Source organism: Bombina bombina, chromosome 5, assembly GCF_027579735.1.
Source record: "Bombina bombina isolate aBomBom1 chromosome 5, aBomBom1.pri, whole genome shotgun sequence".
In the NCBI taxonomy this organism is placed as follows: Eukaryota; Metazoa; Chordata; class Amphibia; order Anura; family Bombinatoridae; genus Bombina; species Bombina bombina.
In genome coordinates, this window is record NC_069503.1 from 484369322 (window position 1) to 484381717 (window position 12396).

Below are 12396 nucleotides of genomic sequence, written 5' to 3' on the forward strand. Positions count from 1 at the left end.
TGTTCTACCTAAATCATGATAGACAGAAGAGGCAGAATACAACCTAAGTTGACATGTCAGCTGTCTTATTTTCCTAAGGGCAGGGGCTACACTGAGAATTTATAAGTGCTCATTTTGCAACAAAACAAGTAAGTTGTTTGCTGTTAAAATGGCATTATAGTTATAAAATGACATTATCTAATTCATTAGAACATGTCAGTTTATCATTAGCAACACTACAAAGATATGTGTTTAACCTCTGCAAAGGGGCTAGACACATAAAGTACGACTCTGGACCCACAGAGCACTGCTGGTCACGAGCGGAAACTGCTGCTGATCCAATCAGCAGTGGTAGATGCACAACCCAAGCAGTACTTTAACTGTGTGTTTAAACCCTTTTTGTGTGGATTAAGAACATATCTTTGCTAGCGATAAAAATGAGCATTTCATTTTATCACTATAATAGCATTTTTACAGCACAAGCATTTGATGATTGTAATCACTTAAAAAAAACACACTGACCATATAAAGCGCAGAAACCGTTATCTATGGACATTATACCTCAAATCATTATCAAGCATATAAAAAAGCAACAGTTAAAACCATGAAAAAAATAAAATAAAATGAAACAACTAAGAAATGCACAACTCGTACTGTCTACATTCCTATTCACAGTCTTATAAGAACAATTCCCACAGCCCAATTGGTCAAGAAGGACAAACCTCCACATGAGTAATATAGTAATGTGTCAGAAATTCTCTGTGTTGGCTGGAACGTCCCTTTAATAGTAACTCAACGACATGTTGTTAACAGCTCATTTTGCAGCCTGATCAGGCAAACACGGCAGCGCGACACATAAATATATCCAAAGCCACAATATCTGTGCACTTTGTAAATTTCCCACATGCACAACAACAACAAAGCCTATAAAACAGAATATTAAATCTAGTGAGTGGAATATCTATTGCTTGTCAAGCAACCTGGTTCTAACATTTGTTATGAGACTGTACAAGAATTAAAGGGACATGAAACCCAAACATTTTCTTTCATGATTTGGGTAGAACACAATTTTAAACAGCTTTCCAGTTTACTTCTATTATCAAATTTTCTTCATTCTCTTGGTATCATTGGTTGAAGGAGCAGCAATGCACTACTGGTTTCTAATTGAACACATGGGTGAGCCAATGACAATCAGGATATATATGCAGCCACCAATTAGCAGTTAGAACCTAGGTTCTCTGCTGCTCCTGTGCTTACCTAGATAAAATTTCAGCAAAGGATAACAAGAGAAGGAAGCAAATTAAATAATAGACGTAAATTGGAAAGTTGATTAAAATTGTATGCTTTGTCTAAATCATGACTGTCTAAATATGACTTTACTGTCCCTTTAACCTGGGTCTTCGTCTTAGTTTACCAAAATGCTTCGAAGTACTCTAGCACTAATACTGTATCCCTGTTTGTAATTTTACTTATATCTTGTCAGCTGCACATTCCGCTCTTTGCGATTCCATTAAGGTTTCCGTTGCTAACACAAATCAGAACAATCCCATGAAGCTACTAAATGCATGAGAACATTAGACATGATCTAGATGCAGAGAAGCTACCAGACTGTGCCAAGTGTTTGGCGCCAACTGGTCTCCTTGACATGGAGGACAGAGTTTACAAGCTAAAGATGATTGCCTTGGAAAGTCTGAGCTGGACTTTAGTATCATGGTGACATAATGCTTTTTTTTTGTTGACTTCTTAAACATTTTAATCTAAGGCTTTGCTTTTTCCGCAGGAGAGGACTTCTTTCTGAGCAAACTGTACACGGCACAGGAGACAAATTCCAGTACCTCAGAGTATTCATCATTTCTAAACCGTTGTTTCATCTGCCGCGTTCGCTGCCTATTGGATAGCACCTCAGGGTTTCTGGTAAGCACAGAACTTAAAGGGACATGAAAATGTAACCTAAAAATTTTCTTTCATGATTCAGATACAACATACAATTTATTAAAACAACTTTCCAATTTTCTTCTATTATCTAATTTTCTCCATTCTCTTGATTTCCTTTGTTGATGAAGCAGCAGTGCCCTACTGGTAGCTAATTAACATACTGGCTGAGTCAATAACATGAAGCATATATGTGCAGCTACCAATCAGTATATGTGTGTGTGTGTGTGTGTGTATATATATATATATATATATATATATATATATATCATCATTATATTGTTCCAAACTGCAATAATATTAGGTTGAAATCTAACTTTATAGCACTGCAGAAATCATTTTATTATATAAATTGAATTTGGGAAACTGTGTTTACATTTTTTCCAATAAGTTCTATACAGGATCTTTAAAACTAAATTATTAATATAACAAATGTAAATAATTTGGACAGTTTGTACCTTGTCAAATATAGCAAGCGTACTGCCATGTTGGATGACTATTGGCTAACACTCTCGGTTTCTGGTAGCCAATAGATTTAAGCAGTGAGCACAGAAAAGCTATTTAAAACAGATTTTGAAGCAAAAAGGAATAAAAATATATTATTGCTTTTATGTATAAGGTTTAAATCGAACTTTATTACATGGCAGAATTAGTTTTATTATTTGATAATATTTTACATATTTTATATTAAGAGCATGTTCGTACTGCAGCTTTAAACATATACAATACTAGACTTATATTGTTGCTATCACAATTTTTATAGAAAGTATAATGATGATAATGAGAATGATTATGACTTTTATTATTCACATTTATCAGCTAAGAAAAAAGTAAATTTATGCTTACCTGATAAATTAATTTCTTCTATGGTACGACGAGTCCACGGATTCATCCTTTACTTGTGGGATATTATCCTCCTGCTAACAGGAAGTGGCAAAGAGCACCACAGCAGAGCTGTCTATATAGCTCCTCCCTTAGCTCCACCCCCCAGTCATTTGACCGAAGGTACAGGAAGAAAAAGGAGAAACTACAAGGTGCAGAGGTGACTGAAGTTTAAAATAAAAAAATATAATCTGTCTTAAAATGGCAGGGCGGGCCGTGGACTCGTACCATAGAAGAAATTAATTTATCAGGTAAGCATAAATTTACTTTTCTTCTATAAGGTACGACGAGTCCAAGGATTCATCCTTTACTTGTAGGATACAATACCAAAGCTACAGGACACGGATGAACGGGAGGGACAAGACAGATGGTTAAACAGAAGGCACCACTGCTTGAAGAACTTTTCTCCCAAAAATAGCCTCAGAAGAAGCAAAAGTATCAAGTTTGTAAAATTTGGAAAAGGTATGAAACGAAGACCAAGTTGCAGCCTTACAAATCTGTTCAACAGAAGCATCATTTTTGGAAGCCACTGCTCTAGTAGAGTGAGCTGTAATCCTTTCAGGAGGCTGCTGTCCAGCAGTCTTGTATGCCAAACGGATGATGCTTTTCAACCAAAAAGAAAAAGAGGTAGCCGTAGCTTTTTGACCCCTACGTTTTCCAGAATAGACAACAAAGAAGATGTTTGACGAAAATCTTTGGTCGCTTGCAAGTAAAACTTCAAAGCACGAACCACGTCCAAGTTGTGCAACAGACGCTCCTTCTTAGAGGAAGGATTAGGACACATAGAAGGAACAACAATTTCTTGATTGATTCCTATTAGAAACAACCTTAGGAAGGAATCCAGGTTTGGTACGCAAAACCACCTTATCAGCATGGAAAACAAGATAAGGCGAGTCGCATTGCAATGCAGATAGTTCAGAAACTCTTCGAGCCGAAGAGATAGCAACTAAAAACAGAACTTTCCAAGACATAAGCTTAATATCTATGGAATGCATAGGTTCAAACGGAACCCCTTGAAGAACATTTAGAACTAAATTCAAACTCCATGGCGGAGCAACAGGATTAAACACAGGCTTGATTCTAACTAAAGCCTGACAGAACGACTGAACATCTGGAACATCTGCCAGACGCTTGTGCAGAAGAATTGATAAAGCAGATATCTGTCCCTTTAAGGAATTAGCTGATAGCCCCTTCTCCAATCCTTCTTGGAGAAAGGACAAAATCCTAGGAATCCTGATCTTACTCCATGAGTAGCCTTTGGATTCGCACCAATAAAGATATTTACGCCATATCTTATGATACATTTTCCTGGTGACAGGCTTTCGAGCCTGAATCAAGGTATCTATGACCGACTCAGAGAACCCCCGCTTGGATAAGATCAAGCGTTCAATCTCCAAGCAGTCAGTCACAGAGAAACTAGATTTGGATGCTGGAACAGACCTTGAATCAGAAGGTCCTGTCTCAGTGGCAGTGTCCATGGTGGAAGAGATGACATGTCCACCCGGTCTGCATACCAAGTCCTGCGTGGCCACGCAGGTGCTATCAAAATCACCAAAGCTCTCTCCTGTTTGATTCTGGCAATCAAACGAGGAAGGAGAGGAAATGGTGGAAACACATAAGCCAGGTTGAAGACCAGGGTACTGCTAGAGCATCTATCAGTACCTCCTGAGGATCCCTTGACCTGGATCCGTAACAAGGAAGTTTGGCGTTCTGACGAGACGCCATCAGATCCAATTCTGGTGTGCCCCATTGCTGAATCAATTGTGCAAACACCTCCGGATGGAGTTCCCACTCCCCCGGATGAAAAGTCTGATGACTTAGAAAATCCGCTTCCTAGTTCTCCACTCCTGGGATATAGATTGCTGATAGATGGCAAGAGTGAGTCTCTGCCCATCAAATTATTTTGGTAACCTCTATCATCGCTAGAGAACTCTTTGTTCCCCCCTGATGATTGATATATGCTACAGTCGTGATATTGTCCGACTGGAATCTTATGAATCTGGCCGACGCCAGCTGAGGCCACGCCTGAAGCGTGTTGAATATCGCTCTCAGTTCTAGAATATTTATCGGTAGGAGAGCCTCCTCCCGCGTCCACAAACCCTGTGCTTTCAGGGAATTTCAGACTGCACCCCAGCTCAATAGGTTGGCGTCCGTCGTCACTATGACCCACGCTGGCCTGCGGAAACACATTCCCTTGGACAGATGATCCTGTGACAACCACCAAAGAAGAGAGTCTCTGGTCTCTTGGTCCAGATTTATCTGAGGAGATAAGTCTGCATAGTCCCCATTCCACTGTTTGAGCATGCAAAGTTGCAGTGGTCTGAGATGTAAGCGAGCAAATGGAACTATGTCCATTGCCGCTACCATTAAGCCGATTACCTCCATACACTGAGCCACTGATGGCCGAGGAATGGAATGAAGAGCTCGGCAGATGGATAAAATTTTTGATATTCTGACCTCTGTCAGAAAAATTTTCATGTCCACCGAATCTATCAGAGTTCCTAGGAATGGAACTCTTGTGAGAGGGATAAGTGAACTCTTTTTTACGTTCACCTTCCACCCGTGAGATCTTAGAATAGCCAACACAATGTCCGTGTGAGACTTGGCTAGTTGGTAAGTTGACGCCTGGATTAAGATATCATCCAGGTAAGGCGCCACAGCTATGCCCCGCGGCCTTAGAACCACCAGAAGGGACCCTAGCACCTTTGTGAAAATTCTGGGAGCCGTGGCCAACCCGAAGGGAAGAGCCACAAACTGGTAATGCTTGTCCAGAAAGGGGAACCTGAGGAACTGGTGATGATCTTTGTGAATAGGGATGTGTAGATACACATCCTTTAAATCCACGGTGGTCATATATTGACCCTCCTGGATCATCAGCAAAATAGTCCTAATGGTCTCCATCTTGAAGGATAGGACTCTGAGGAATTTGTTTAGGATCTTGAGATCCAAAATTGGTCTGAAGGTTCCCTCTTTTTTGGGAACCACAAACAGATTGGAGTAGAACCCTTGGCCCTGTTCTGTTTTCGGAACTGGGCAGATCACTCCCATGGTATATAGGTCTTCTACACAGCGTAAGAATGCCTCTCTTTTTTTTTTCTGGATTACAGACAATTGAGAAAGATGGAATCTCCCCCTTGGGATAGAATCTTTGAAATCTAGAAGATACCCCTGGGTTACTATTTCTAAAACCCAGGAGTCCTGAACATCTCTTGCCCAAGCCTGAGTGAAGAGAGAAAGTCTGCCCCTACTAGATCCGGTCCCAGATTGGGGGCTACCCCTTCATGCTGTCTTGGTGGCAGCAGCGGGCTTCTTAGCCTTTTTACCCTTGTTCCAAGTCTGGTTAGGTCTCCGGATTGACTTGGATTGAGCAAAATTTTCCTCTTGCTTTGCGGCAGGGGAAGAGGTAGAGGGACCACCTTTGAAGTTTCGAAAGGAACGAAAATTATTTTGTTTGGTCCTCATCTTATTTGTCTTATCCTGAGGAAGGGCATGGCCTTTCCCTCCAGTGATGTCTGAAATGATCTCTTTCAGTTCAGGCCCGAATAGGGTCTTACCCTTGAAAGGGATGGCTAAAAGCTTAGCTTTTGATGACACATCAGCAGACCAGGACTTAAGCCATTACGCTCTATGCGCTAAAATGGCAAAACCTGAATTCTTCGCTGCTAATTTAGCCAGTGTAAAAGCGGCATCTGTAATGAAATAATTAGCTAGCTTGAGAGCCCTAATTCTATCCAGAATCTTGAAGAAATGAAAAAAACTAATATTTTATCACCTCTTTCACTTTACCCTTCCTAGTACTTAGAGTAGGCAAAGAGAATGATTGGGGGGTGGAGCTAAGGGAGGAGCTATATAGACAGCTCTGTTGTGGTACTCTTTGCCACTTCCTGTTAGCAGGAGGATAATATCCCACAAGTAAAGGATGAATCTGTGGACTCGTCGTACCTTATAGAAGAAATGTAAAGCACTCCACCTTATTTTCTCTTCAGCTTCCCTTAGAGTTGTGAGGTGTCCATTATTTAAAAAGAGTGTAAGCACCTTGGCATTTGTATATAACTATATAATATATTATCATTGTTTATTTTGCCCCTGTCATGTAATTAAGCTCTGAAAATTTAGCAATTTCTTATATTCAGAACATGAAAAATAATTGAAATAAAAAGGATGTTGATTTGTTTTAAAAAATGTTAAAACTTGGCTGATATGTTATTCTATAGCAACACAACAGAAATGTCTTGTAATTACAAGGTGTTTATGTTCCCTTTAACCAGACAGTCCAGTATTTTAGCATGTTATCCAGTAAAAATGTATATAAAAATCCAGAGGCGTAACTAGAAACCACAGGGCCCAGGTGCAAGAATCTAAGAAGGGCTCCCCCCCCCCAAAAAAAGTGAATTTGATACATATCCTTTTTTTTTTTTAACATTTAACACAGAAAAAACATGTGAATCAGATTACATGTCTGCAAAAGGAGGTACCCTGTGCCCACAGTCTGTGAGATGGTCTGACCCCCTATTACTGTATATAGTGACACTTTTTTACCCACCAGTACTGTATATAGTGAGTCAGTAACACAGTCTGTAATCTGCCGGTGAGATGGCTGGCCTGCCCCTACCTGCCCCAGTACTTTATAAAGTGACCACAGTAGTCTGTGACATGGTCCAGCCCCCCCATACTGTATATAGTGGTACTGTATAGTGACACTGTTTACCCCTGCCCCCATGCTGTAGTAATAAGGTCTGTAATTTGCTGGTTCCACAAACATACACACATACATGCATAAATACACACACAGTCACATACATACATACACACACACACACATAGATACATACATACATAAATACACACACAGTCACATACATACATACATAAACACACACACAGTCACATACATACACACTGGAAACACCAATGGGTAAAACAGAAAGACTTCCCCCTGTAGTCAGAGACACTAGTGAAGCATCATGTCACACTCACATGATATCAGTGCAGGCAGTGGCAGGTCAACATTTTTTCATAAAACATTTTTTTTTTAAGCTGGGCCCCCACCCTTGGGGGCCCAGTCGCAATTGCGACCTCTGCACCCCCTTGTAGTTTCGTCCCTGTAAAAATCACTGCCTTATATGTTACAGGCAGTCATGGGTATTACTCTGTGTTTTTTACTGACAGTTATGGTCAATGTAAAAGCACTCCTACTGCTACTGGCAGTCACGTGGGGATTAAATCACTGCTGTGTGTATAACTGGCAGGTAAAACAAAGTAAAACTATTCACTTTGTAACTGACAAGCAAGGGGATAAAATCACTGCTCAGTATAATAATATATAAAACAAGGTCAAGGGTGGAACCTAAGGTAGAGCTTTGAGGAGAGGTAATTGTGTGACCCCATCTACTGTTCCTGCCCAGTCACATGTTTGATCCGCCAGACCTTTGATAAATATCCCCCTCTATCTCAATCATAAGAGAACAGTTTTGGGTTTAATATCCCTTCAATTTCAGGTTTACAGCTCACTAGTCTGTACTAATTTACCTACAACCCCTTTACACGTTACTGTAACAATTATTAGAGCATACAGAGACTTCAGTTGGTGCAAATCATGATATATGCATTTGAGTGCCGGTACAATGCACACACACTGTACATACACATATCAGACCCTGATGTATAAGTATATTATTATGTGTGTGTGTAAGTGTGTGTATATTTGTTTATATCTGTGTGTAAGTATTTATGTGTGTGTAAGTGTGTATATCTGTGTGTGTATATGTGTGTATTCATGTATGTGTGTGTGTGCATGCATGTTTGTGTGTGTGTGTGTGTATGTATGTGTGTGTATGTATGTGTGTATATGTGTTTGTGCATGCATGTTTGTGTGTGTATGTATGTGTGTGTGTATGTATGTGAGTGTGTGTGCATGTATGTGTGTGCATGTATGTATGTATGTGAGTGTGTGTGCATATATGTATGTATGTATCTGAGTGTGTGTGCATGTATGTGTGTGTATGTATGTATGTGAGTGTGTGTGCATGTATGTGTGTATTTGTGTATGTATGCATGTTTGTGTGTGTGTGTGCATGTATGTGTGCGTGCATGTATGTGTGTGCATGTATGTATGTATGTGAGTGTGTGTGAGTGTGTAACTAGTACATTGACAATAGAAGAACATTTTTGTATAAATTATTTTCAGCAATAGTAATAATACTAAATATATTGCATAGAAAAGTTGGCTTACAGTTCCTAAATATTGCCAGTATGGCACAAGTGTATTTCTCTGAAAGTTAAGTTTCCTATATAGTGGGGTACAAAATGGTTCAGTGTTGAATGGATTTTTTTTCTCTAGAGGGCCTAATCCTTTATTAAAATATGCTGTACCATTAGTGATGTTTGTGTTATAGATGTCTGTGCTGTTGCACAATCTTTTGTTATTAAAGACAATTTTTTATTTATTATTATTGGCTAAAATATGAAATATAATTGCTGTAAAAATAATTGCACAGTTAATTATTAACATGTGCTTAAAAAAATATCAAAGTTAATCATAGAACTGAAAATAAAAAAGTTAAATCTATCATGGATGAGGAATTAGAACAATAAATTCAACGTGTGTAAAGTTTTAATGGGCTGAGATTTTTTATCAAGAAAAATGCAAAAACAAAAGCCCAATAAAAAGTTCCAATTAGGATTAAAATAGGGACCGTATTGTAAAAGACGCTAGTAATGCTGTTTAATGCACTTTTTTCTGCATGGCGAGGGTTGTTGCCCTCTGGGAGCAGCACATGGTTTGCTATTGGGTAAATGAGGAGCGAAATCCAGTTACTTCTCATCCATTATGTCCCTGTGCTGGTTTATATGCTGTGGGATCAAAATATGTGTGTGATGATGTCACAGGCATGATGTATTCCCCAGAGGCATTTACTCATTGCCTGCTGTGTTAAGGATCCTTCTATGGAATCCATACATCAGCCGAAGGATCACATGAAGGGAAGGAAGTGGTAGGTGAGTTTTCTTGTCAGATATTGGGTTCACGTGACATGTCCCTTATGGGTGCAGGTGATTGCTGTATAAATGGTAATTAACTGCAAATCCAGGCACTAGGGAGTTTTGGTTCAGACTGAGGCTAAGGGAATTCTAACAGTCAGAGTATCCATCGCCTTAGTTGATTGATCTAGAGCAGTGATGGCGAACCTTGGCACTCGAGATGTTTTAGAACCACATTTCCCATGATGCTTTGGCACTCTGAAGTCCAGTCGAGCATCATGGGAAATGTAGTTCTGAAACATCTGGAGTGCCAAGGTTCGCCATCAGTGATCTAGAGTTTTTCTAAGGAAGTTTGGAAGCTATTATGGAGCCCTAGTCCCCCTCTACTTTTCATAGCGAAGCATGTGATCCCTTGTTTGAAAGAGAGTTCACATACCTCTCTAATTTGTAGGTGATCACCATGGTGGTTTATATACAATTTTTTTGCGTGTTAAGCCGATTACAGCATATATACTATATATGTGATGCTGCCACATCCTGCCAATTTGTAAAATGCAGCTTTAATTTCTTCTAAAATAATTGGAATAATTGGTTCAGGTTGCACACTGCTCAGTATTACAGATGTATAGCTCTTGATTGGCTGAAACTGGCACACCTATTTCTAGGAGTTTTAATATTGTTTTAATACACATATTAACAATAAAAACTGCAATACAATTATTTTGTCCCCATTTTTCCTATAATTTAACTCTGTAAAACATGGGTTCTCAAATTCTGAGAACTAAATATATATATATATATATATATATATATACATATATACAGTATATATATATATGTACTCCATACTTCACAAGCCAGATCTTGCTTTACATCTGTCCATAACAGGCCACAGAAGTGAATAATACAGCATATCAATTCAAGTTGGCTAACAAAATGGCAGTGGCAAGATTTGTCTACTCAAGTAGCAAGTCCAGATTGGCCCCTCCAAATAAAGCAAGTGGTAGGGAAGTTTGAAACGTTTAAAAAAAAAAAAAAAAAAAAAAAAAGTTAATTTAATGCAAGACTTACAGAAAAGTCTTGTTACTATAAGGTGTTTTATATTGCTTGAAGGAGGACTTTACTAAGTGTTAACAATGTGGCCTGAATGACACAGTAAAAATTCCATATCATAGAATGGCAGTTTATAGGTTCACAATATTCTTAACAAATCCCTTTTAAAATCACGTGACAGTCGGATTTAAAATGTAAAGTGCAAGTAGCATCCTTCTAATTACCAAAAAGCAAAGGCAAAGCCATGCATGTCTGCATGAACAAAGGGGATCCCAGAGAAGCTTTTATAACCATTTGTGTTATGATTGCACAAGCGGTATGTAAATAATTTCATTGAGAAACCCGAAGTTTGTAAAAACGTTAACTATTTTTTATATGATCACATTTGGCGGCAAAATATTGGCATGAAATAGGCCTAGATCAATACCTTGGTTTGACTACCTAAAATAAATATATCGTTTTGATAGGTAAATAAAAAAAAAATAACAACTCTATTTCTGTTTAAATGATACTTTGAGCAAGTTTTTCTCTAAAATTCCTGGTACAGAAGGGATTAAATACTAGTTTTTCTTTTTAAAATTTAAATACACCCATTCACATTTCAATTTTCACATTTCTACCCTTTAATATTAAAAAATAAGTGATGCTGATATAGCAAAACGATGTACATATGGTTTATCCTACAAGTACGCAATGATTTAGCCTAGTAGCAACAACTTGAGTTTATAAATACAATATAGTTAGATTGTTTTATTAACGCTAACAACAATATGGTTTTGTGCACAAAGTACACAGTAAACTGATATGTGAAAATTATCTAAGACTGTAAGCATGACTCTAATCTGATTCTGTCACTTTGGAATTTATCTGGTCCCCTCTATTTATATCTGGGGGTGACAAATAAATGGTTTTGGGTGACATACAAAACAAATTAGCTGGCAAATTACTAGAGTGTTTAAAGGGACATGTTGATTACAAGAAAATTGCATATTATTTATATACCCAGTACTTTCAGGGATACCAAAACACAAAATGATTTTGTTTAGCATTAATATTTTTAATCAGAAGTTACTCAGCACAGCCGTTCCAACCACCACTACGATTATTTTGTCAGCTGAGCCGATTCAAGCAGCATTTGTTGCGCACACACTTTCATCAAAGCGACAGGGATATGGCTTTTACCTGGCTGTACCACCCAATCAATAAAAAATAAAAATTTGCAGCTGTGGTTGGGTGACTGCAAGAGCTTCTTTTGCATAAAACATTTAAGGCCAGATTATGAGTGGAGCACTATTGTTTGCACGAGAGCGATATATCAGGTTTTCACGTTTGTTTGTGTGCAAGTTAAATTGCGCTTGTATTACAAGTTGAAAGTAAATGCGAACACGTGAGTGCAATCGTGATTTACGCTAGCTCTGGTTAACTGTTTTGCTAAACTAAAAAGTTGCACAAAACACATCAAAATGCATTACACAATACAGTTACACTCATAGTAACAACATATAATAGAAATTATTAAAAAAAATATTGCACAAAAACTTTATAAGAGCTAAAAGATATGAGGTCTCAGGT

General features: G+C 38.4%; 1 protein-coding gene across 1 annotated transcript in view; it reads left to right on the forward strand.

Annotated features, from left to right (window-relative positions):
• Nucleotides 1-12396, forward strand: part of AHRR (aryl hydrocarbon receptor repressor) — a 647930-nt gene that overhangs the window by 580695 nt on the left and 54839 nt on the right. Inside the window, 1 exon segment of the mRNA XM_053714392.1 lies at nucleotides 1760-1893. Coding sequence (XP_053570367.1) covers nucleotides 1760-1893 — 134 coding nt within the window.